General features: G+C 46.1%; 1 protein-coding gene and 1 long non-coding RNA gene across 2 annotated transcripts in view; one reads left to right on the plus strand and one right to left on the minus strand.

Moving 5' to 3' along the window:
- The window catches only part of ko (Stork-head domain-containing protein knockout), a 426,112-nt gene extending 399,897 nt beyond the window's left edge, over window positions 1-26,215 (plus strand). Inside the window, exon 5 of the mRNA XM_050195189.3 lies at window positions 22,422-26,215. Within this exon, the coding sequence (XP_050051146.1) occupies window positions 22,422-23,981 (1,560 nt within the window). The 3' untranslated portion in view covers window positions 23,982-26,215. The remainder of the gene's footprint in view (window positions 1-22,421) is intronic.
- On the minus strand, window positions 5,113-12,601 carry LOC140218586 (uncharacterized). Its single transcript, XR_011894803.1, has 4 exons — window positions 11,756-12,601; window positions 10,857-10,961; window positions 8,042-8,186; window positions 5,113-5,293 (listed from the first exon to the last, which is right to left on the minus strand). It is a non-coding gene; the product is annotated as an uncharacterized lncRNA (long non-coding RNA).
- Window positions 26,216-27,072: the final 857 nt, after the last annotated feature.

Genomic DNA, 27,072 nt, shown 5'->3' on the forward strand with positions numbered 1-27,072 from the left:
ATTGCTTAGGCACATTTCCTTCTCGGATTTTCTGCGTGCTCATTGGAGTGAAGCTACTCAGTTACTGATCTGTTTGTTGTAGTTGCATTGTTTCCGCTACGTACGGGCTGCACGCGCGGAGACGCAGAGACCTGGTAAATAAACAACACTTCATGTTTCAACAAAAGTACAAGGCTATCACGGCTCATTAGCGCACCGAGTCCTCACCTTCAACGCAGTAATTCTTGGCTCTGTTCTCCAGACGAGCACTTAATCTAACAAGCCTGGCCATGGCCGCGCTAAAATTCACGGTACGCACGCAAGTTTGAGGCATGAGGCGTGTTTCTTACTTTGCACCACATTGGTGCCGATTTGGCTACCAACGACCCGTGACCGGTCGATATCTGCGGTCACAGGCACATTGAGGCCACGATGTAGATAAACGGCGCTACAGTCTCTGTCGGTATCGGCGCCCGAGTGAGCATTAGGTGGTCATTCTTCGTCGCTGAAGCAGGCGCGTGTACCTCCTTTGGACGCCCGACTGCGTACTGCTAAACGGTACTGCCGAGGTACCCGGCACACAACGCCCACAAAGCGTGGCGCAAAGAAGCGACCGCTCCAAGAGGGGCAAAGCGGAGAGACCGATTGTCTGAACACATAGAAGGGGAACCCGGCCAACTTGCGAAAAAAGCGAGTCGTCCGCTCTCGGCCCTTCCCAATGGGCTCGGGGAGCTGCTTCTCGCGCTTCATTTGCATTTGTTTATACCAAAGCAGCACTCGACTAGGCGATACAGCGTTGCAAAAAAATCTTTCTTCCTTTCTTTCTTTCTTTCTTTCTTTCTTTCTTTCTTTCTTTCTTTCTTTCTTTCTTTCTATCTTTCTTTCTTTCTTTCCTTTTTGCCCGCACCAGCAGCGGAGAGAGAGAGAGATCAGGTCACTTAATGGCGGCCTCGCTAAATAAAATGTAGGCGGAGCCGACTGGTGAAGGCGGAGGTGTGGGTGTGGGCACTGATTAAAACGAGTTCGGTATAGTGTCGTTGTGTGCAGCAACAGCGCTCTGTGGCCAGTCGAACAGACGCACGTGCGCGCTCAGAGCGAGTCATGCACACCGAAGGCGTGTTCTTTTTTTTCTGCTTTGACAAATGCAGCCTTGTGATGAATGTTTTCGGCTTGATGAATGTTTCAACACTGGACGACTTCGCGTGACCTCGAATATCGTACGTGCCGCCGGGTCTTCAGTGGAGCTCGTAGCCGATGCAAGCAGACGCCGCAACAATACGCGCGGAGCAACATCTGCGGCAGGGCCAAAATTTCCTCGTTTGAGGAAGCGGCTTGTGTGCACCGACTTGGGGCGACGCCTCCGCGTAACGGAGCGGTTCGTATAGACAAACGTAACTGTTTGGTCTGCTGCAAACAGAATTTAAAGCGCCCGACCAGCGAGGACACAAGAGGGGCCACGCAGCTGACGTCTATTTGTATATACTTGCAGACAAGGATTTTCACAACGCTGAGCCAGCACCATCGTGCGCTATCACATTAATCTGTGCGGTCGAAAAGAAAAGACGAAGTGTAAGCCGTTCGAAATAGCTCCAGTTGCTCACGTTTCGTCATAAGACGGCTGCGTTTGTTTTAACAACGCAGGAAGTCGGGTCTCTTCTGCGTTGCCCACAGAAAGCCCTAACAGATGCGATTACTGGAGCCGATAATTTCATTAGAAAGTGCTCGTGTCCAAGGTTTAGCTCAGCATCTTTTATCGACATGGTTGTCCCCAACAAACAAGTTGTTACTTGCGACTGTGTCATTTCATCAAGGGCAAACCTCACCGGGTAGCGTTGTCGACCAACATTTCTCATATATGCCACTGTGACGTCTTTGAGGTTTGAAGAAATACAAGTGCCTAAATGACCTCGTGCTAATGTTACCGTACGACCGCGAGCCAGCAGGGAAATGGAGAAAAAGGATATGTGCGAGTTATTGGCTTCTTCTTTTCGTATATGAGTACCATCTCTCTTATGACAGGCGGTTGCGTCGAGCTGCGGCCCCCACATATTGGCTCCGGTAAATACTGGGCCGGTATACGCGTAATGCACCCCCTCTAGAGGCGCCACTGATAGCCACCTAGCGGGCGCTTCCAACAGTAAGCTCGGGAGCAGTAGCAGACGACACCCCTTTGCAGCGCCGGATGGCTGAAGTTCGCGGCTGCCATTTTTCCTTTGTTCGGGGGCCAGACTGCTTCTTCTGCGGTGACAGCTGTAGGAAAGACGCTGACCTCTGTGGTAGCGGGTATGAACACGATGTTACCGGTGTTTGGGACAAACGGGTCCACATACGTGTCAGGTGCGTCCTGTAGATAAACGCGATGAACCCCATTTACATGAAGTGGAGTTCATGTTAACTAGCCGCTAAATTTTGTTGAGTAATGCGATGTCTCGATCGTTTTCTTTTAATTCTACCCTTGCCGTAATGCTGCTTCTGTACCTCAATAACAAGCACCCGTCGTTAGTGCAGACTTATATCTCAAACAAATCCACACGGTGCGATGTCTGCACATGCCGTTCTGACCTTTCTGCCTATGAATACAGGTGACATCGCCGAATAAGTGCAGTCAAAGTCGCCTCAAAGTGCAGTCAAAATCGACAACCGTTATGCATGAAGCAACTAGCAACAGTTCAACATGCGCGAAGCCACGCATAAAATAGGTGCGAAAACATGAAGTGCGCGACAGTTGGTGCGAGGATTTACCGGGCCGCATAAGACCAACAATTTCGGTTCTTGCAAGCTTCAGTAGCTTTAACGTACAACAAAATGCGCTCCTGCACTCGTGCTGCCTAGCTTGCGCAACGCGGTAGAGAAGCGGCAAACAGTAGAAGCGGCAAACGGCATTAAGAACATTAGCGAAATGCCTTTAAACGGCATGCTGCACTGCAGACGAACTTCGTCGCTTACCCGTCAAAATATGATCAAGTGGAAAAAACACCGACACGGCAAAGCAAAGGATGATCACAACAAGAAATGTCCCGCTGAACAGCGGCGATCCATTGCTACCGTTGCTCCCGCTGATGAGGCGGGGAATGATTAGAACCGTATCGCCGGCACGTTTTTGCCGGTATATGAGCCCCCCACCGTGCAACCATTCTTCTTCGACATACCTTGAAGCCTTGTCTACCCCACACATGCGAAGAGGGTTGCTTATTTTGCTCTGAAAAGGTGAATAAGACAGAAAAGCATGATCAACGACGCAGCAAACTACGGCGCGCGGCTGGCTCCTTTCCCGAGTATTCTGCACAAGACCGCCACCAGTTCCGCGTCATAGACTTTTTCTCCCGGTATAATTCCCATTTACTGGCCACTTCATCCTGTGGCAGCTGCGTCTTCTTTGCCTGCCTGTGCTCTCGGGATGCTTTCTGTCGTTCGGCGATCGCTTCTCGTATCTCCCTGCTCCACCAGTAGTGCGTCCATTAGGCAGAAAGTCAACAACAATACAACAACATATCCTAGACGAAGATGAAAACAGTCTGAAAGGAGAAGCGGCACTAAATTACATCCAAAAAGTAACAGCCGAATCTTTCCAAGGCAATGGCGAGGTTGCATTTGAAGAAAAAAAGAGCATGAAAGAGACCCAAGTGGAAAAGGAGCTGGTGCTGACAAATTTAAACTGGAAGAAAGCGGAAGAGAAAATTCCTAAGCGCACAACCACAGGGCTAGACGAGGTTCCCGTTAGGCTGATAAATGAACTAGGACCAAGAAGTAAGGCAGCTCTGGTGAAAGCAGTGGAAAAAAATTTAAAAGATCGAAGAATACCAGACAGTTGGCGACCAAAGTAGAATTAATTTCATTTCTAAACGGGGGAGAAAGATAGAATTCACTCGTATCGGACCGTTGACCATTACATCAGTAATATACAGGTCAGCAATGCAGGCAATCAAATTAAAGCTGCAAGCATGGGCAGAGAATAATGACATTTTGGGAGAACTTCAGAATGGCTTCAGAATAGGTAGGCGTTTGGATGATAACTTATTTGTTCTTATTCAGTGTGCTGAAATATCAAGAGTAGAAAGCAGACCGTTATGTGTGGCCTTTTTAGACATTACAGGCGCCTATGACAACGTAGACCGCCACATTTTGTCGGATATTCTGGAAGGTAAAGGCTTAGGTGACGATTGTCTGCAGCTTTTGAGAGAAATTTACCTAGAAAATACCGTTTGCGTTGAATGGGAACAGATGAGGAGCGAGGAGAAAGTTGATATCAACAAGGGACTGAGGCAGGGGTGCCCTTTATCCCCACTGCTGTTTATGATCTACATGGTGAGGATGAGAGGGCGCTAGAAGGTAGTAATATCGGGTTTAACCCTACTAGAAAATCCTATTTGTTTTCAAACGGGTTTCATCAAATAGGGTTATGGAACGGGACCCCGTTTGATCCTGTTCAGTCCTGACCTGTTTAAATCCTGTTTATTCCTGTTTAAACCTGACCCGTTTAAATCCTGTTTAAACCTGACCCGTTTAAATCCTGTTTGATCCTGACCCGTTTAAATCCTGTTTAATCCTGACCCGTTTAATCCCGTCCTATCTAACCCAGACCTGTTTGCCCCTGTTCAGACCTATATTTTGCTGCATTCATACCTGGTCCTTTCAGAATGGATTGATGTTGCTTAATATAATTTACTCTTAAACCTATTTTGTACATTTGTGTATTTGCGATCAGCATTGAAGAGAAGTAGATCTGCATTATGTTTGCAACAAGAATGCCACTTTCACATGTAGGTTTGCCTGGTACATTGCTTGATACGAAGATAAACACAATTTTCGGCATAAATTGATTAGCACTACCAACACTGATGTGATACATCATGAACAAGTTTTGTATGACCCACGAGTACGTTCTCTATGTATGACCTACAAGAAAATGCACCCTGAAGAAGACTGTACCTCATTTTCATATTTACTACTAGTATGCAAATGTAATTCTTGCAGATTTCGTATTTGTTCGATTACTTGTACTCGTTTTAATGCAGTGCTTTTTGTTGTAATGGTTTGTTCACAAATCCACAGTAAAGCGTAATTTTGGGGTGAAAAATGTCAGGCAAAGTATTGGCATGTACTTGTAAGTGAAAAAGACAAGTATACTTTACGTAGGTATTTCTGTACACCAACTTGAGCTTTCATTAAGCCTGAAGTCATCCGGCTTAAAAAAAAGCATGTCATAAATGTCCCAAGCACTGTTTATTGGACCTTCTAACGGTATTTCGATGCATCCAGTCTGCCGAGAGAAGGCCGCTGGAGTGGGTTGCTTGGGTGAGAGCGAGCAGGGCACCTGAAAAAGTAAAGCCAATAATTTATCTTGACTCATGCAACAGGTTGGCACATAGGCAAATTCGCCTATGTTCCCACAGATAAGAAAGGTTCAGCATTCCGGTCATAGGAGATAATGAATAAATCTTATTGAAAAATATGTGGTTTCATGCAATGCCTATGTTTCAAGGGAACATGGAGTACTGTGGGAGAATAAGCTGTCATAATTAGCAGGCGATTGAAGCAAGTGTTATAGGAAAAAGATGGACACATCGTTTGATTAGCAATAATTACTAGTATTGAAGCAACAGAATACAAACATGAAATACCTTTAAAAACAACACCGACAGGTTGAGATAATAAATTATTCAGAAACTAAACCCTTCTGCCAGCAAAATACCGTAGTGTACTGGCTTTGACATTGCGCTGCTCAGGCAGAGGGCGTGGGATTGAATCCCGGCCACAATGGCTGCATTTAGATGGCAGGGAAATGCCAAAACCCCTATGTAAGGTCTATTGGGTACACGTTAAAGGAGACTAGGGATCCCGCCAACTTGAAGTTATAAAAACCGGGGTAAATTTAGAGATAAGCAAACTCACAAAAGTAGAAGGCCCTGGCCATGCGAAGACCATATAAAGCCTTTTAAGGTAGGTGCCAGCAGCCGCAAAATTTCTTGCAAAAGCGAAATATAGCAGAAGCGGTATTTCTCCGTAGATCACTTTTGCAAGGTATTTTACAACTTGACACCCGACATGTTGGGCATCTACGGGCAACAGCAATTCTTGCACAGATCATAGCAAACACTGTTGCACCTAGGTATACATAGACACATAGGTATAGGTACAGTCGCCGACTGATTTTCCGGACTCCGAAAATTCGGACTTGATTACTCGGTCTGCTTCACGGCACCGCCATTCTCCCCATGGACCATAATGTATAACAACTTCCGAAAGTTCGGTCGCCTTGCAACCTCTCGTCTGATTTTTCGGACACTCCTTGAGCCAACTTGATCGAGAGCACCATGCACCGACTCTGACCGCTGCATGGTTCTACTTGCTGAACGACATTTTTGTTTTGAACGGAGCCTCCTTGCTGCCCCACGAAGTGGCGCTACTGCAAATCCCTGCTCATCATCATCGTCTCTGCCTGGTTTGTAGCTACAGCAGTTCCGGTCTCAGCTTAGTATGCCATGTCAAGACAATCCAGCAGCTGATTTGTTTGTTTCTTCGTGCACGACGCTGCGAGTAGGCCAGGTTTTTTGTTTGTGCAACTGATGTCGGCGTGACGATGTTTGATGAAGCAAGATGGGCCAATTCATTCCACTAATATCTAGAATAGCTACCTGTAAGCACCACCTACCTTTCAACAACATTTGCAAAGCAAAAAACCTCATCCCGAAAAGTCTGCACATGACGACATCGGTAGCATCATCAGCGTGGGGCCTCAAGATAATTCGGCAAGCCAAGAAATTACTGACAGCACAAGTGCAAGCATGCCAACAGGAAATCAGTGGCTGAATAATGCACCTTCTACCAATTGGTAGACAGTGCATTTTCGCAAAGCCCTAACTATAGCAGATCATTGTTCAGGAGTTCCCGAATGCACAACTCTATGCCATTTTCACACAGACTCTAGGGAAGCACCTCTGCACAGTTGCAAGAAAAAAAGCTAGATGCCCCAAGAGAAATGAGCCCACTCAAGCCATGGAAGTTGTGTTTACCTTGTCTTCCTACAACTACTCAAAACCTAGGACTGCTGTTTTGCACAAGGGAACAAACGTCAACATTGGTGCCTCGCCCAACACAAGTGGTCTGCGCTGTAGAAGGTGCCATAAGTCAGCCCACAGATGAGGCCCACACCAGTGCTGTCAGTGTGCTGTACAAATTGCAGAAGCACAGCCTACAAGCTTGTCTGCCTTAGTGTGATCGCACCAATGAACGAAAACTAACGAATCAAGTTTGTTTCGTGCCGAGAACAGTTGCCTCATGCTGGCTTGGTTTGTTGTGTAGGCATGTAAATAATGAAAAGGCCTGCATCACTATCTCTGAAAAAAAAATCATGTAACAAAGCACGTACAGTACACAGGTGCAGTGTCTATCACATACCATTTCGTGCAGTAGAGGCTACATCGGATAAACCGGCCAATGTATAAATGACTGGCAGCGTGACCAAGCAAACTTGATGCATGGGTCAGTTAGCAGTGGTAGTGCACTGCTCTCGGCGCACATGCACCTATGTTTGAAAGCTGCTTGATCGTGACAAAATATAAAGACAAAAGCGCTGGAGAGATATCTGAGGCTTTTCTTATATGTATGACGAGGAACCTAGCGCTAGCTCCCCATGCAGAGAATTACTAGACAGTGAGACTGCTTCTTATCATTGTAAAACAAGTGTCACGCTCACCATGTTTCTGTGCGAACAGCATGTATTCAGATCTATTCTCCCCCTTTCACCTTTTGCACAATATCAGTGTGCGAGCAATAATACTGAACGGTTAGTAGCACTCTGTCCTGTTGCCTCCCTTCTTTCCTTGTGAATTGTGTGCTAAATAAGGCTTTTTTTGGTGAAAGAGTGCTAGTTTAACGCATAAACTAGCGCCATGGCACTTTGCAATAAAGGACTGTTATAATTCTCTAAAAATTTGTCCATGCAGAACAGTGTCAAAAGAACACCTTAAAGAAAGAACATGAGTGTATCTATCATAAAGACCAATCCTTGTCTTTTTTCCTTAACATAATTTTCAATACCGATATTGAAGTACAAGCTCACCATATTATATCACCTTGTCAATGAAGCAAGGCACAATGGTGCCCAACTGTCGCGGGACCAACTTGGATGTGGAGATCAGCGCAGATCAGCAACATAGCATGGTCTGCTTACACTTCTTCTCCAGGTCCAGCCATACCTACAGCAGCTATAAAACAAGTGAGCTTAGAATCACAAGCGAAACAATATAAAAAGTGACACTGAACAAAGCAACTTTGGTTAAGCATAAATAGGATCGAAATGCTGACATTATGCCCATAAGTAACTTCACTTTGAGCAACAAAGCATCCAATTTAAGAAAGATTATATGTATCAGCTATCTATGTGAGAAAGATTAATCGAACACCCTCTATTTGCCATACCCCTCCCCTTATGCATGGATGTCTCCCTGACTGAGTGAGCTGATCCCAGGTATAGTGTAATTAAAGGTTGTCACTTGGTGGGCCAATCCCGATACCATTGCATGACTTGTACAATAATTTTAATGTGTTGTAATGCTGGCCATCCTGCAGGCACTGCAACATTATAGCACCCATAAGGCTAATGGTATTACCTGATAAGGTTAACTAATAGGTGTCCCCAGAAGCATAACTCGGCATGTATACTCGGAGGCCATTATTATAAGAGAAGCAATGGCAGAGGTGAAGCTTTATCCTGTGCCATATGCAAAATGGCCGAGCACGCCCAGCTTCTGGTTACATTCTCACTTGTGACCACTGCAACAGGCTGACTGACATGCGTAACCAGCAGTTTGTAGGACCACATTTTCATACCCTGCAATTTGTTTTACATCTGAAGAGATCAGCCTCAAGCTCCATGATGCGCTGCACTCAAGAAGCATTATAAACTGGCAACATTTAAATGCTATGCTGCATGGTTTGTTGCATGCTTTAGGAATTTACTTATTTATTATACACATAGCTCATAGGCTCCAGTTGGAGTATTGCATGAGGTGGCAAGAAAACAAATTCTGAACAAGGAGAACATTCAACAAAACAAGTCAGACCAAAGAAGAAAAAATAACATACTCTCCTAATGGGACTATGTATCTGGCAGCTAGCTTCTAAAAAAGACAATTAGTAATCTTTTACTACTGGTAGCGCTTTAGGGGATGGAATGTAGAATTCCAAGCTTCATACACTTTTAAGCCACCTTTCGTGGCTTTTTGTTTTGAACTCCTATTCTCTGTACTATTATAGAAATGAATACCCCCTCCAAAATAAAACAAAGAAAAACATGTAATGCACAGTAATGTAACACAATAATGTAATGCACAACAGTGAATACTTAGAAAAATGTAATTAAGAACATGGAGTCTATGTGGGCACAGATGTTAGAAGTCTACATGAAAGCATAATAATAAAGGTGGGCAAAGCATTTATGCTTTTGTCGGGCAAGCTGCAGCAAGACATACAGGTAAAGCATGCCTCACAACACAGTCCCTAAAAATATCTGTCACAATACAGTGAGTAGGTACATCATGCATATCTACAATAGCTCCTAATTATATTTAACTCAGAGGGGGCTACCTATGTAACTTGATCAAACTGAAGGTGGGCCAAATTCTAAATATACGATTCAAGTAGACAGAAAATGGACGTTATGAAAATGCATCTACAGCAAAAGTGTTGTACATTATTGTTGTACATTATGTCATACCTGCCAACCTGTGAACATAATATTTTGTAAAAATGCTGCAGACACTAAATTCTTTGTTGGGGACATAGCACACATTATTTTAAAGCTTGCTCTCAGCACCCCCATTGTTGCATACACACACACATTATTAATAAAGGGAAAATCGCACATCTACCCGCTCGTAGCAATTGCTACAAAAGAAACCCGTACGGATTCCTCGAAAGGAAAGCCTCACAATTGAAAAAAAGAAACCGTCCAGGTCTGGGACTCAAACCCGGGACCACCGCCTTTCCGGGACAGCCGCTTTACCATCTAAGATAACCAGGCGGCTAGCAGATGGCCGGGCCAAGTCGAATTTGTCGACAACATGAAGCAAAGGCAAGGGTCTGACGTAATAGTTCTGCGGAAATGCGCAAGGTGTAGAGAAGTAATTAATAAAGGAGAAAAAAAAAATATGTCAAACCCTTGCTTTTGCTTCGCGTTGTCAAGTAATTCGACTTCGCCCTGCCATGTGCTAGCCAGCTGGTTATCTCAGATGGTAGAGTGGCTGCCTCGGAAAGGCGGTAGTCCTGGGTTCGAGTCCCGGACCAGGACGAATTTTTCTTCAACTGTGCGGCTTTCCTTTTGAGGAACACATACAGGTTTCCTTTGTTGCAAATGGTACGAGCGGGCGGATGTCCGATTTTCCCTTTATTAATTACTTCTCTCCACCTCGTGTGTTTGCGCAGAACTATTACGTCACACACACATTATCAACCATTATTTAACTTGTCGTGCAGCACGAAAAGCAGCAGCGAACTTGAAACCAGTAACTGACAACATTTTTTTTTAGATTACAGAGCTTTACGCTGCTTCAGGAATTTATCTGACTAAACTTCCTAAAAGCACGTGCCCCTCTGATGTTCTCGTTAGAGATATTGCATCGCTAATAATAAAGCAGTACAAGTACCATTATAATTAATTTTTTACATGCATTTTAACAATGTCATACCGTCAATCTCTCAACAGCTTTAAAACATCTTAACCAACACAACTTCATTGTCTTTCTAAAATGACATTAATAAAATTGTAAAATGAGCCCACATTTGTAAACCCACGAAAAATTCACGAGTTTCCAAACATGGATGATACCAACAAAATCTGCAGCTCTTGTAAGTGGCAGCAACTGCTTTGCACACACCTTGTCACAGCATGCACATCAGGTACTTTTCCGTGCTGTTGAGGCTGCAGAAGTGCCGCAGGTGCATATGTGGAGGTGCCTCTGGTTCACAAAATCTTGCCATCCCTAAACAATAATAAATACTTATTTATTGTAATCCCTGCTGAAACTGCAAACTTGTGATATAAAAAGATCACGTCATATTTTGAAAAAAGTCTCATACAACCAGTTACATGAAGCTGCAACTGGTTGTGCAAATATCTGATTGTAACATCACAGGCGGTTAAATAACACGTAAATCGAACTGTAGAGAACATGAATCTACTATGAAAAGGTTCACACAAACTTACAGCTGTATAACGTGAAATGTGAATTGTACTATCAAAAAATTCCTTAGGACATGAAAAGCGTTCCAAAACCTAACTTGTCTATGCGGCGCAACAAAGCACTGCTCCCAAAGGACGATGCGCTTAAAATTACAACAGACCACCTCATTTCTGGAGAGACAATACAGAAAAGAGAAAGATTTTTCGATTAAAAAGAAACATTGCTTATGTAATTTCGGCTTCTCTGCTAGATCGGAATCCTTTACAAGTACACGAAAACACACAGGACACTAATACACGTCATCTGACGACACACTATAAACAGAAGAATTTCCATACAAGCTAAAAATCTGGCCATGCGTCGACGAAGAAATCGGGTGCTATCTCGCGCAGCTGTTAGCTGTGACGACGACACATCGACGTACTACTTCTAGAAATGACTATACCATTTCTTAAGGAAAAATTATGTACACAAACAGTAACTTTCTTTGCTTGGCATCCGGATCCGGTTGTTGTACGGATCTTGCGATACGTACAACACCGCACACTTCACGAACCATAGACAGGAAGAATGCGCGCAAGCGCCGGACTTACCTTTCTAGGCGTACTCGGAAAACGCTCCTTTTAGCGTCACAGGTGCCGCGGCATCGACTGCACCAACGGTCCTTCCGGCGCACACACTGTTGAATTGCGGATCAACTACAGGACGTAAGAGCACAACTTTCACCAAATTCTTCCGTACAGCGCGATACGATGCGACAGTGCCAGAGGAGGAGATCCTGTTCATGAGCCCGGAACAAAGGAAGCGCGAAGGGTCGTATCTTCGACATCGGCGCACCACACGAAGGATACTGCGGGCTACATTACGCGGTCCCAGGGGTTTTGTGATTCTCAATGCATACAAAATGCACCACAATTTCTCTCGGCACAGCGTACACACGATTAAACAACTACATCGGACGGCGTCAATGCAGCAAGCACTCACATGTGGCGACAACTGAGGACGGCAAAATAATATCACCTGTAACTTTACCGGCGCTACCTGTGCTGCCATCTGTAGGCCGCGACCGAAAGCGACCGTGCTTTCGGTGATCTCATGGATGGTGACGGCGTTGTATTTCGATGTTATGCGAGTCGTACAGCGTCTTGTACGACGTGTTTCAGCAACGTTGCTTTTAATAGAGAGGACAGCAATCTGCGTATACGCCGTATAGACGTCTCACCCACTTGAAAAACACAACAGCAAATTTTCAGTCTGTCGTATTTTGGGACGTTGTGACTGTCGTTCTGTTCTCTGTAGTGTGACGCCCTGTAGTCGAAAATTCTGTAGTTCCTGATCAATATTTGATTAAAAATTGACAGAGGTCATTTTAAGGTTATGTAAAATTATTAATACGAAATAAAATTAAAAAATAAAAGTAGAAAAAAAAATGCCTTTTGCCTAGGATTCGAACTTTGGACCTCACTCTTCCGAGACAAGCATCTTACCACTGCACCACGCCGAACATTACTGCTGGCGTATGTTGAAGCTATGTCAAGAGTGTAAATTGCTGTCTGGGTTGCTGTTTACATTTGCATTTTAAAAGCCACGATGCGCTTTCACTTCACCGCGTCAACTGCCGCATCTCTAGATGAGCAAAAGTGTTGTTACCATCGACAGGTACATCGTGGAGTGCTAGACCATCGATTTTGCTGTAACGATATCCATATTTCATACGAAATTCAGAAACAGACAATGGTGACCGGGGACACTGAGGGTTGTTACTGCTAATTTCGACAGTTGTCTCTTGCTCTTTACACTTTTGAGCTCGCATATAATTCGTGTGTTCAATACAATATAGCTACATAAACACTCGTGGGTGAGTCTTCATCTCGACAGAATACTGGCTTCTCACGGCAGCGCTGTACCAGATTAATGAGACCCGAGCGAGACAGCTTTTCACGCAACTTTGTGGAACAATCCAAAACTTCTTTCCCGCTTCGCATATGCTTGTGCAATATTTCTGAGAAATTAACTAATGTGTCAGTGTAACCGCACATGTAAGTCCACAGGCCTGTGTGCCCCATCTTACCAAATAAAACAAAGCGGATACGCAGCCATTCCCGCAGATGGTATGATTTTGATCAGCGGCCGATTTTGAGGAGGCCGGTAGGGCGTTGCTGGTGCCGCGTCGTCACGGCACAATTATAACAATTGGCAACGTCGACTTTAATGCCGGTGTCGGTGCTATCAGTACTGCCGGCTCCAAAGAAGCACGATTGAATACCGCGCAAGAAAAAAAGTACAGCGTACACCACCGATGCGAAGCTGACATATTAAAGGGCGGCGACGGAAAGTGCTTCTGTTGCGACTTCAGAACTCTTGGCCGTCGCGACCGAATGTTTCTGTTGCGACGTCAGAATCGCTGTCGTAACGTCAGAAATGTCTGTCGCAACTTCAGAAACGTTAGGAACTTCTGTCGTACAACAGAAATTGCTGTAGTTGCAGCAGGAATTCCTGTGTCTTTTTCAACTGGGCAGGACCGGGAATCGGTTTGAAATTCGCAGCTAGCATATCGCAGTTTGGTCTGTGAATGTTCCGAGGTGGTCACACAATTTCTGTAGAGCTTGATAATGGCCCCAATTTAGCACTAGGGGCTAAATTGTCAGGATGTCGAACAATAAAAAGTTCCTCCCCAGTTCTATTCAAGCATTAAACTCGTATGCATGATACCATCCAGTATGGTTGCCACAAAGCTCCAGAATAAACCAGCTTTTGTGCCAAACAGGCAACCCTATATGGTGCCACTGTGTCCAGTATAAGCCAGTTTAGTTGCAAACAGGGCCCCTGTTAAGACCCATTTCTGCTTGAACTGGTCGTGCCTATACCTGCTTGCATGCCAAACGGGACCCCGCTCAGCCCTGTTCATGTGTGAACTGGTCCAGTTTATACCTGTTTGCATGCCAAACGGGACCCCGTTCAGACCTGTTCGTGTGTAAACTGGTCCAGTTTATACCTGTTTGCATGCCAAACGGGACCCCGTTCAAACCTGTTCGTGTGTAAACTGGTCCTGTTTATACCTGTTTGTTGCTAAACAGGTCCCTGTTAAAACCAGTTTAAACCTGTATAACCCAGTTTGAATTTAAATAGGATTTTCCAATAGGGAATCTCTTATACAAACAGGCGGGTACAGTAGTAGAGCAGCAGCTGCAAGGTTTATTTTATGCAGACGACATCGTGTTGCTAGCTAACAAGCAAAACGATTTGCAACGTCTGGCAAATAGCTGTGGACAGGAAGGGTGGACAGGAAGAACAGGAAGGTTTGAAATTTAGCGTTAGAAAATCAGGTGTTATGGTATTCAACGAAAACAGTGATAACACAGTGGCAATACAGGGCCAGGAAATACCTCGGGTAAAATAATATAGATATCTTGGTATATGGTTACACGAAGGCAATAGATATATGGAAACACAGGAAAATACAATAACAGTAAAGGGGAAGCGAAATGCAGCGATAGTGAAGCACAGAGCGCTACGGGGATACAATAGGTACGAGGTGCTCCGGGGTGTGTGGAAAGGTGTAATGGTTCTGGGACTTACTTTTGGAAATGCGGTTGTTTGCTTGAAATCAGGGGTACAATCAGGACTGGATGCCAACCAAAGGTCAGTGGGACGCCTCGCATTAGGCGCTCACGGGAAGACTACAAATGAAGCTGTGCAGGGTGATGTGGGCTGGACAAGTTTCGAAGTGAGGGAAGCTCACAGTAAAATTGATTATGAAGAATGACTGAGGAATATGGAAGAAAGTAAATGGGCTGGGAGAGTGTTGGGGTATTTGTACAGAAAAAAGAAAGATTGATTCACAATGGAGGAAAAGAACTACGAAGCTTATCAGCAAGTATGCGGCCTGTAGGGTGAGCAACACAGCAACGAAGAACGTCAAGTGGAAAGTCAGAGAGGCTGAAATAATCTCATGGGTGGCGGCAATGGGAAAGAAACCTGCCATGAGTAACTACTTAAGAGGAAAAAACGAAATTAGAAAGAAACAATTTATGATAACTCAAAGGGAATATCATTACTTTTCGAAGCGAGATCAGGATGCCTTAGAACACGCATCTATAAACGACGCACCTATAAACGCACCTATAAACGAAGAAGAAGCATGTGCTTGCTGCGGTATAGAGAAACGATGGTACATGTTTTATTAGAATCTGAAGATCTGCCCAGCGGTCGATTTAGGCACCACTGGCCTCTTCGAAGGCCTTTGGTTCAGCGAGAGAAGGGGGAAACTGAACATGTCCGCAATAGAGATTAGTAAGAGGCGATTGGAAGATCGGTGGAAATAGGGAAACAAAGTTCGAAATAGGGGTTCAGAAAGTTTGGTGATGGGAATTCATCGTGCGTTTTTTTTCTTTTTTTTTCTTTTTTAACCTAGGTAGGACATTAGGCAGTATAATAGCAAGAGCTTGGTGGCGCAATCCACCACCCCGTTCCAAAGGGGACGCTCATAACATCCATCCATCCATCCATCCATCCATCCATCCATCCGTCCGTCCGTCCGTCCGTCCGTCCGTCCGTCCGTCCGTCCGTCCGTCCGTCCGTCCGTCCATCCGTCCATCCGTCCATCCATCCATCCATCCATCCATCCATCCATCCATCCATCCATCCATCCACCCACTACGCGCATAATGTAAGGATTCATTTCGCTCGGTCCTATTTGTTTCCTATCATCCACCGCTCCCCACGGCCGGCTGACCATAATTTAACTCAAACCAAGGTGTCGCGGTAGCGATACTTTTTGTTGTTGTTGTTGTTGTTGTTGTTATTTTTGATCAAGGACAGAGTTCCCGGAAAAATACTATGGCCAGATAGAACTGCAAATCTAGCAGACACTCGCTCGCGCTTGTAAATGTTAATTTTGCACAGTCTCCACTAACGTCCATGGAGCCCCTTTCACTGAAACTCACTGAGAGGCTCAGAGTCGCGTATTAGAAATGATTGAACTCGTTAACGAGCATGCCGACCGATCAGTGGTTAAAGTATGCCACGTATTAATGTTCGAAGCAGAACGTTTCGTCACGAGGCGCAACGTAAACGAGTGACCAACAATATTACGTACTTTCGTTAAGCTATTGCAAAACTTCAAAACGTGGCTGTTTTTCGCTCGGAGATATGAATAAACAAATCAAGCGCAACTGGCACATTCATGAGGGATTATGTAGAATTTAATGTAACGACGTCGCACCAAAAAGCGTTACTGAAGCAAAAACATGACAACCTGTAGCTTCAAAGTCATTGGAAATAAATAAAAACGGGCGAATGACGGAAATTCTCTTTGACACAGCGGCTGAAAACATGCACCACTGTGTCATGGGAAAACAATTTCTAGCGCTGCCTTGTAGTACGCGCACCGTGCAGCAGTACTCGTAGCATTTCGACAAGGCGTAACGAGCTCGGAAGGATGGATATGTGATATTTACATGTCTTCTGAAGCTTTGGCCAAATTTGTGTGCCGTTCAATTGCTCATTGTCGACGACAGCTGCTGAAACTGCGGCTTGCTGCACCGTGCCCCCTGTTTCACGCACATGCCATCGTAAACAGAGGCAGCAGAGGCTAGCTGAATCAAGGAATGGAGGGGTCATCACATGATCGAATATGGCTGTGCCCGTGGGAACGCGGTGAAAAGCGTCGATTGATTGCGTACGACGTACGACGCAAATATTTATTTATTTATTTATTTGTTTATTATTATTTTTTTATGAATGTACCTATAGTGCTTTCTACGATTATCCACGACTAGCACTTTGCTTTAATTTGTTCATCTCGTCGTGAAAGTCATCTTGATTTTTATTACCATTGTTATGTTTTTATATCCTGCTGTACACCTTTTCACAGCGTATATTTTCTTGGTTAACGAGCTCGAACTCCTGCTTGTGCCCGGGTAGGGCGCAAAGTATGTTCAAATACATAAATATATCAGGGGTACATATCTTAGCTCAGAACCTCGGCATAAATTTCTCAGCTGTAGTTATATTCAGCCGCACGTCACAGGTTTAAAAGATTTCGCTGCGAGCAAGACTCATTGCATAAGGCATATTCTGCCGAGATAACTAAACTCAGGTTTGGAGTTATAGGTTTATCAAGAACATACTTCAGGTGCGGCGTTGTGTCATGAAAGCGCTTCGCGAAACTCAACCATTCCGATTATGTTCGACCTTGAAACACAGAGTTCGAGTCGGTTTTTACGGCTGGTAAACGTCGCTTCAGAGAAACATGAACTTGTCTCCAGTGGCGTAGCCAGAAATTTCGTTCGGGGGGGGGGGGGCTCACGTTGCAGTTTGGCCTCCTACTGAAGGAGAAGCTTTAGCTCAGGTGCTCCTATCTAAATACATGTAGAAGGTGGACTCGTTTTTCTCGGCAACCACTGCACCGAATTCGACGAGGTTTGTTGCATTTAAAAGACAAACTTAAATTATACTGACTTCTAGTTTGAAATTTTTCTTTTAAATTGCCCATTCTTTATTAAAAATTGCCAAAAAATCGCAAGTTTTCAGAACACGAAACTATCACGTTTGAAACTCTGTAACTCAACAAGAAAAATGTTATCGCAATGATGTGAATCGCATCTAATAGTACATCTACAGCGGACAAAATTGATATGTTGCAAAAGGATCTAAAAAGAAAATTAATATTATCGAAATACGGCTTTTGCAGAACCCTTGTGCACCACGTAACCAGTTCACGTAAGATACAAATTGACATACCAAATTTGTCTGCTTTGACTCTTACAATAGATGCCGTTTGAAGAACCGTGATATCTGTTCTTGATGCAGAGCTATTACTTTGTAAACGTCGTGCTCCTATATTCTTTTTTTTTCGTGCTTTCGAATTTTTCAAAATATTTTAAACAAAGTTCAGACCCTAAATCGAAATTCTGCTTCCAACAGATACTATATGTTAACTTTCGCATTTCGATGGGGCAAAATGCGAAAACACCCATGTACTTAGATTTAGGTGCACGTTAAAGAACCCCTGGTGGTCAAAATTTCCGGAGTCCTCCACTACGGCGTGCCTCATAATCAGAAAGTGGTTTTCGCACGTAAAACCCCATAATTTAAGATACTATATTTCAACTTTCTCTCTCAAATCCAACAAATTTTCATTAAAAGCGATCCAGGGGTTATCTCAGAAAAGCGTTTCTGCGTTTTACATATATTTGAATAGGCCGCGTCGGAGTTGGGCCCGAGCTTAAACTTCCTCTTAAACAATTTGTCGAGGGATCAAATACATGAATAATAAGTGCATTTTCATTGCCAAAGATGCTGCAAACGAATTCTTGAACGTTACGCACTGTCAAAACAAGTAATTTATGTATTTTTTTCATAAAAAGATATACTCGTATGTGCCAAAAATTGTGTCCAAGATAACTGATATCAATGATTCCATGTTTCTGTATATTTAATGGGTAAAGCAAATATCACACGAACTTTAGAACTATATCAGTTTGAAACCAGCAAAGCAGTGCATGCCATTGATATGAAAAATGTAAATGCCATGAAATGAACAAGTTGAGGACAAATATGTTACTGAAACTTTGTCATTCAAGAACCTTGTTTACATTTTTGTACATATGCAACGGGCAGTGAAAAATCTCAGTGACGCTGTCATTTATTCCAATGTATTACGCAGGAGCAGCTGCCACCGGTCGTGTATCGTGAGTAATTGCACCGAAATTATAGTCGCAACAGAGAGCACGTATATAAAGCCGTTCTGCAAAATATACGAGGGCGAGTCAAATGAAAGTAAGCCAATGCGAATGTATGACAAACGGGGTATTTTATTTAAAAGTAGTTTCCATGAGCATTTAGACATTTGTCCCACTGACTAACGTGTCGCGTGATTCCCGTCTCATAAAACTGCTTGGGTTGCTGCTTCAAAAAATCTGTAACCGACTCTTTCACGTCATAGTCCGACACTAATCTGGTTCCCTTGAGCTGTTTTTTTCATTTGTCCCGAAATGTGGCAGTCGCAATGCGACAGGTCTGGCCTGTGTGGCGGATGTTGCAGCGTTTCCCACTTTAACTTTGCCAGTTTTGTCTTAACCACATCAACGACGTGGGGACTGGCATTGTTGTGGCACAATTAAAAATTAAATTATGGGGTTTTACGTGCCAAAATCACTTTCTGATTATGAGGCATGCCGTAGTGGAGGACTCCGGAAATTTCGACCACCTGGGGTTCTTTAACGTGCACCTAAATCTAAGTACACGGGTGTTTTCGCATTTCGCCCCCACCGAAATGCGGCCGCCGTGGCGGGGATTCGAGTCTCCGACCTCGTGCTCAGCAGCCCAACACCATAGCAAGGTCGTGGACTAAAATGACCCCATTCGTCAATTTTCCACGTCGTTTGTTCGTGATTGCGACACGCAGCTGATCCGGCGTTTCACAATATCGGAAACGATTGATAATCTCTCCGGCATTAGGAAATTCTACCAATAATGGCACCTGACGATCGAAAAAAAAAAAAGTCAACAACACTTTTCCGGCGGGAATGACGGCCTTTGCTTTCTTTGGGGGTGGTGAATTTGAATGTTTTTATTGTAAGCTTTGCCGTCGTGTTTCAGGCTCGTAGTAGTGGCACCTTGGTTCTTCCCCAATCACAATTGCAGACAAGAAGTCGTCATCCTCATTGTGATACCAGATCAGATGAGTCAAGGCAGCGCAGGACCTTCTTCTGGCGGTCATTCAAAATCTTGGGTATCCATTGCGCACACAAGAGCCGATAACCGAGATGTTAATGAATTATGGTGTGAACAGAACCGTGACTGATGTTCACATGCTCTGCCAGTTCATCGATGCTCATCCTCCGTTCTTGTCTCATCAGCGCATCAACCATTGTAATTTTGTTGTTGGTGATTGCACGATGGCTTTGGCCCGGTGTTGATCGTCTTTGCAACTTTCACGTCCTTCTTTCAACCGTTGCTCCAACGTTTCACAGTGGCCAATGAAATGCAATGTTCAACGCACACGGCAGCCATACGAAGACTAATTACTTTTTGGGAAACACCTTCAGCTGTCAAAAACCTCACGGCACCACGCTGCTCAACTTCTGAAGCGTCCATTACGTCATGCAATCATGTTCAGCCCAGTGTATGAGAGCATTAAAGAACATTTACCCTCACACCTGCGGGTCACTTTTGTAAATGAAAGATACCTGTGTGCCGTGCGCATGCCTCGCAGATAATGAACCGAAACATTATTGCGCGGGAAGGGTAGGCTCACTTTCAGTTCACTCGCCCTCGTTCCTTAGAAATGCGGAGATACAATGGAATACGCAAATTCTTGATAAAGGGCCAGAAAGTGTCACTGGAAAGAAAGTTCATTGCACGCATACACAAAACCTCGCAAGAAGATTTTTAAATATGCGTTTAAGTCTCCTATTAATCTGCATATCTAAGAAAAAGTCACTATATAATGCGTCAAACAAGGCAAATAAACATGTTGCCCAATCACAGATTCACAGAATCCTAGATCCCGCCCGCATTCCGTCCAGTCACCCCGATGTATTGCGCGCGACGGATGGCGGCGCGCTTGCTCCCCGCTTTTCTCCTTTGCACACACAAGCCTGAGCCACCATCGTCGAATCACCCATTCCACTCCCCCCCCCCCCCCTACTCTTTCACTCGCACATACAGCACGCGGCGCGCGGTCACGACGTTATCGCCCTTAGACTTCATACGAAACACGAGGGCGACAGCGACAGCAGGAATGCGTCTGGAGCGTTCATATAATTTCTATCGCAATAATATAATAATAGTATCCGGCAACTTAAGCGTGCCGTGGCCGATTACTTTCCGCAAAAGAAGTAACACACTGTCACCATGCTACAATTCGCTGCGGCGCAACAATGTATTTTTTTTTTTCTTCTTGTGGGGCGGGGGCACCGAAATGAAAAAAAAAAAAACGCGAAGGAGAGCATGTTTGCCACAATCCAATGCCTATTTGGGCACCTAATGTGGTTACCGAATGAATGTCGAAGAAAACGTGAGACGCTTGGTCCACTGAGAACCATACACATACTGCTCGGTATCCTATAGACCGGCAAGACAAGACTTTCCGGAGAGGTTGCATTCAAGCGAACGCGGTGCAATAAGTCGAGTCTTCACAGTGATGGCAGTGAGCGACCATTGTTTCTTTTTCTCGTCTGCTAGCCAGAAGGCGTCCAAAACTCTGCCAGGCGAAAATCCACTCGGCCAGAGAAAACGAAACGCGCACCGAAGTACGCCGCGCGGTGGTTGGGGCAGCACGAGAAAACCGCATGCGCTCTGACTGGCTGTGGCAGCCCGCGGGTAGGGTAGCAAGAATTAAAAAAATTAAGAGGCTCAGTGTGTGCTCACGAATAAAAGTCAAAGTAGAAAAAATAAATAAGAACGTAGTTAGCCTGGCTGGCTTTAATGTCTTGACACGGATGCTTGGCATAGGTAGAAAAAAAATTTTGATATTTTTTTATGCGATATGACGGCACAAATGAACCACCACAACGCTTCGTCTCATCGGATTTCGCTGCGTGTTTTGTCAACTTGTCTTATATTGTGTTGAGTTGGCTTGTCTCGTTGTATGTTCCGATCTAAGACTTTAGGAAAGTCAATGCACTTTTGGCGTCAAATGTTTATAACAACATTAAACCTACAAACTTCCGCAGTTGAATATCTGAAGCACAACTTTGGAAATGTCAATGCACGTTTCGCAACAAAAGTTTATGAGAACTTTATGCCCACAAAGTTTCGAAATTGAAATCCATGCGCTCCGTAGATTCCGCGGCCTCTGTGCGATTCCGCTGCGAGCCCATTCGCCATCAAAACGCCCTTGAAAATTTGTGCTCGGATGGGGCTGCTTGCGTTATGTGGCTCCCGGTGCATGAACGTTGCCGCGAAATCCAGCCCAAGTTCGCTATGTTCGCGATGAAATGTCATTTCGAGCGTGAAAAAGATATTCTAGACAAAATCCAGAATGATTTCCGGCGCCTGGGGTTGCTTTGGTCGACGGTGCATGGACAGCACGAAAAAATTTCGGGGGCGGGGAGATAAAGCCCCATAAGCCCCCCCCCCCTGGCTACGCCCCTGCTTGTCTCCTTACATTCCATACATTGGAGCCGCTATGGCGGCCTGTTTATTTTCTTGATCGTTGTTCTTTTATCCCTCTAACTGTTCGGCCGCAACATGGAAGTGTTGTTTTTCTGGGTGTAATCAATCTGTCTTGTTTCTTCTCACTCTGTGCAGCCGAGGTCGTCGAGCACGAATCGAGCCCGCGAGCGGCACTCCAGTAACGGGGACACTCCGGACGCAAGCCTGGACCGCTCGGACCGGCGGTCTCGCAGTTCGAGAGGATACTACCGAGGTCCCCGCAAGGCGGCAGCCCTAGCGGCTGCTGAGGACCTGGACTCTTCTGGCACGCTACTGTACCGACACCGCAGCGCCTCTCCCGCTGCGCGCCGCAACAACCACAGCCAGAACAACGGGTCGCGCCACGGCAGTGCGCTGGCGCAGTCGGCAGCCACCAACCGACGCCTGCCGTCGACGGCCGAGATAAGAACCCCGCCGCTGTCTCGCCGTGCTTACCGCCACCAGAGGGCCTTGCCGCCGCTTCCTGTCGAGAGGCTGAACAACGGCGGCCTCAGGCAGGACGACCAGAGGTACAGACCGCCAAACTTCACCAACAACGCCCTCGAGAAGGCCGGTGCGGGTGACGAGCTTCCGCCCAGCGGTAAGCCGCAACAGCCTTCCGACTACACTAACAACAACAGGTTACCAAGACCAGGACCTGTGCCTTTGGCCACATTTGAAGCCCGCCGAAGCAGCATCGCCGGAACGACCTTGGACATCGACAACGTAGCGACGTCCAGGATCCGAGCGGAGGCGCAGAGAAACGCCCCGACGGCCTTCTCCATGAAGAACCTGCAGCAGCAGCCGTCAGCGGCCGCGTTTCCAATGCGCGGAGGCGCACACATCAGCGCTGATGACCTCAAGAACTTGCACAAGGCGGAGGACAAAGTTGAACCGCGTCCGATCGCCGCCATTAAGAACCTTCAGTGCGGACCCATAGTCATCAGCAAGGTGCCTCCACAGCCGCAAGTAATCGAACCCCGACGGACAACGACCACTACGACATTTACGACGACGGACACAGTCACGCTGAAGAACATACAGAACCTGAGCTCGGTGGCTGACCTGGATAAGACCAAGCCTTCACCGCAGACTCTCAAGAACCTTCAGCCATCTACCAACACGACTACGGTGTCCATCAAGCAGACAAACGGAAAAATCGACGACGACGGTGGTGAGAATACCAAGAAGATCGCAACGAACCTGATCCTGGAGGAGAAGATCGAGGCCCAGAGGAAAAGCGGAGCTTCATCCCCGTCTGTTGCCGGGCCAATCAAGAAAATTGTCGAGGAGAAGTCGGTGCAATCGACGCTCGAGTCCACTGGCAAGATGGGAAACCTTAAGAGCACGGTGGATGTTAACATGGAGTTGGTCACAGAAGTGGGAAGCTCGAGGACCGTAACCAACATCACCACTTCACTGCAGCACGCGATCCCCAAGGCTATTCCTGCAGAGCCCTCTGGCCAGGACCCGTGCAACAAGTCATCGGCTGCCGCTGGCAAAACAATAATCAAGACATCTAAGCCAACCAAGATGAACGGCAACGGAGGCGGCTACACGCCCATGAGGGCCAAGCTAGCTGAAGCCAAGGCGGCGTTCTTCGCCGATTCGGCCAATAAAGGCAGCGCCGACGACAGCGGTTTCGTGTCCACCTCCCCGCAACCAGTTCCCGTATAGGAAAACACTGCAATCGCACCCGTTTATCTGCTCCAGAAGAAAGTAGCAAGAGCTCACTTGTCGGCAAAGCACCAGCGCATGAGTGCACGTCTTCGGGCTTCTGCGGACCCTGGAGCGGCGATAGATCGACGCCGGGTGGTGCGTGTATGTTAATCCTCAAGCAGCCGCGACGGACGCTTGCTTGTGACACCTGGGCGACCCCTATGCGATGTGAGCAGAAGAGATGGATGGCCCGGATCGGAAGTCGAACACGTGCCACACAGAATTGAACTTACTCACGGCTAATGCATGACGCTACACGAGTACCGCTTGTAAGACTCACGAAGTGCCTTCCTCTGCCTGTCGATGTGGTGAACCGCGAGTGTATTGCGCTGACCGAGGGTAATACCGCCTCGAGGATATGAGCGACCTCTCGTGTCTAATTACTGTGCACACTGTAAAGCTTATTAACACCAACGTACGTAGCAAGCTTTCGCTTAAGACGATACTTCTGAATAGCGTAGGTCCCGAGTGTTCACGTGCACCTGCACTCGTAGAGGCGAACCTTAAAGCTATCTTACTGTCTTACTTAGGTTGTTCAGTACATCGGCCATACCAGAAACGTCTTACTTAGACTGTTCAATAGACCGGCCATACCACAAACTCAGTGGTTAAATGTAGTAGCCTCACTTAAATGCTCGACCACCCGAAAGCCGATTTGGGACGTCACTAGCTGACTCCGAAATAGACGGCTTTGTGCAGACGGCCCTTAACTCAGTGTCCGGGCGTTTCCGCTATGACTGCACCAGCTCCTATACTACTAACGATTTATTTTTCCCGTCTCTGTACATTTCTGTTACCACTGCGAAACGGTTTAGAGTTGGAACCCTACATCATTTCCCCTTTAATTATATCGCTAATAATGTAAAACTAGAGCACGCTGGTTCTGTATGCGAGTAACGACTACATAACGAAACAAACGAAAAAGTAAGCGCTGACAATAGCATGTCGTCAAATTATGCCGTTCAACGGGGAGCAGATCTCTCCCACAAAGCAAGGGCGGGCTGTGCACGGAAGCAGGATGCAAGGACGTGGTACTTAAAGGAGCACTAGGGCGAAAGAAGAGTGAGAAAGGAGGTGAAGGCTTCTTTGCTCGTCTTGTAGCCGCGTTGTACAAGGCAGCAAAGAGCGGTCGTGTTTCGCGATAAATCGCCCTGCGGTCCCTGGCTCTCGTTCAGAGTTACGCAGCGCTGACGACGCCGTGAGTCACGGGACCTCGGGCTCGTGCTCGTGCCACGAGGCGCGAAGTATTCGGGAGCGTTAGGACGCCGAAGCGGTAGCTAGCTTAGTGATGTGTGCGCACGCCACCGCTTGGCGCGAGTTCACTTGTCGCTCTTCGACGGCCTCGCGAGCTGTAGTACAAAAGCAAGCGCCTGCCTGGCTCGGAGTTGATTTAAGCTGCGCCAGTTTACCTTGCGCATGAATCGCCAGTTCTCTCGCTTCCTACTGTGCTCCTATTCTCATGTGAGGTGTGGCGAGCCGGACGTACTATTACGCCATGTTGACATCCCTGCCCTTTCGTCTTCCTTATCTTAAATGAAGCTGGTTGTCGCGCACACGCACACGCACACACACACACGCACGCACACACACACACACACACACACACACACACACACACACACACACACACACACACACACACACACACACACACACACACACACACACACACACACACACACACGGGCGCGCGCGCTCGCTCGCATGCATATGTATATATATAGTAAACTATGTGCGTGTGGTAAAAAAGGCTGTTTATTTTACGCGTACGTGCACGCGTAAGGTCGGCACAAATACTATAAAGCTTGATAGCGGACCGAGGCCGTTCAGTTAAGAAAGAAGAAAGAACACTGATTGACAACGCAGACTGACTTTAAAATCCATTACAACTGGTGCCGTTCTCTTGTTGGTTCAACCTTGTTGGTAGCCTCGTCAATCACGCGTTTAGAAAAAATAACATATTCAGGTAACTTTCACGCCGTCATCTCACTGCGATTAGGACAGAAATATAAATGCTGCCTTAAAAATGCACCTTTTAGGCTTCTTCGGAACTACACGGTCTCGTAGCCTCCGAAGCATGACTTCTTCAGGACCGCGCGCCTTTTCGTATCGTGAAATCGGAACTATCTGACACGAAGCACATACCCAAATCCATTGCTCTGAACGAGCGACCTTTTCGAGCTATATATATATATATATATATATATATATATATATATATATATATATATATATATATATATATATATATATATATATATATACACACACACATACGCTTGTTCCAGGCTTGTGTCGAGCGCCAGCCCCCCCCCTATTTCCGGCGTTTTTTTTTTCTTTCGCTCATTATTCGCCGCGTAGCGCGCGAGCCACATCACTGTCTCTTCATACAGACCCCGCGCTCAAAGCAGTTTGTGAGTCTAGTTTGCATAAGAGTACAAGTAGGCTTTGTCACGGAAGCCCGGCCCACAGACTTAAACAACTCTCAGAGCCGAGAAAGAAGCACCTCTGAACTTGGTCACTGCCTCCTCTCGCTGAAGTATAATACACACGTGCTTTCTCATAAGGTATAGAATGAGGAAACGGGGAGGGACGAGTTGCCGCCGCTGGTGCGCGGATATGAGTACAGCGCGGCGCGGCTGAGTGCGCTCTCCGAAGCAACGCGTGGTCGAAATTGGGAGCGAACTTTAATGGGGCGGGTGTGGACAGGCAAAAAAGAAAAGAAAGGAAAACGGAGCGAGGCGTGGGGAGAGCGCACCTTGGAGTGCGGGCATCGAGACGAGTGGGGCAGTACGCTGGCGCCCGACGCCGCATTATCGTTTGTCGTTTTAATAGCTCGGGCCGAGCACATCGGCGGAGAGTGCAAAACGGCAGCGGCCACCGATGAATACGAGCAAGCAATAAGAAAGGAAACGAGGAAACAAGCAGTGTGATCCTTCTCATTTGACCGACTTGGCGCGGCGCGCAAGCAGTCCTCGCTCTTCGAGTTTTTGCATGGAGGAGGTCGCGTTCAATAATGAAAAAGAAGAAAAGGAAAAGAACCGAACGA

Source organism: Dermacentor andersoni, chromosome 1 (assembly GCF_023375885.2).
Source record: "Dermacentor andersoni chromosome 1, qqDerAnde1_hic_scaffold, whole genome shotgun sequence".
Taxonomy (NCBI): domain Eukaryota; kingdom Metazoa; phylum Arthropoda; class Arachnida; order Ixodida; family Ixodidae; genus Dermacentor; species Dermacentor andersoni.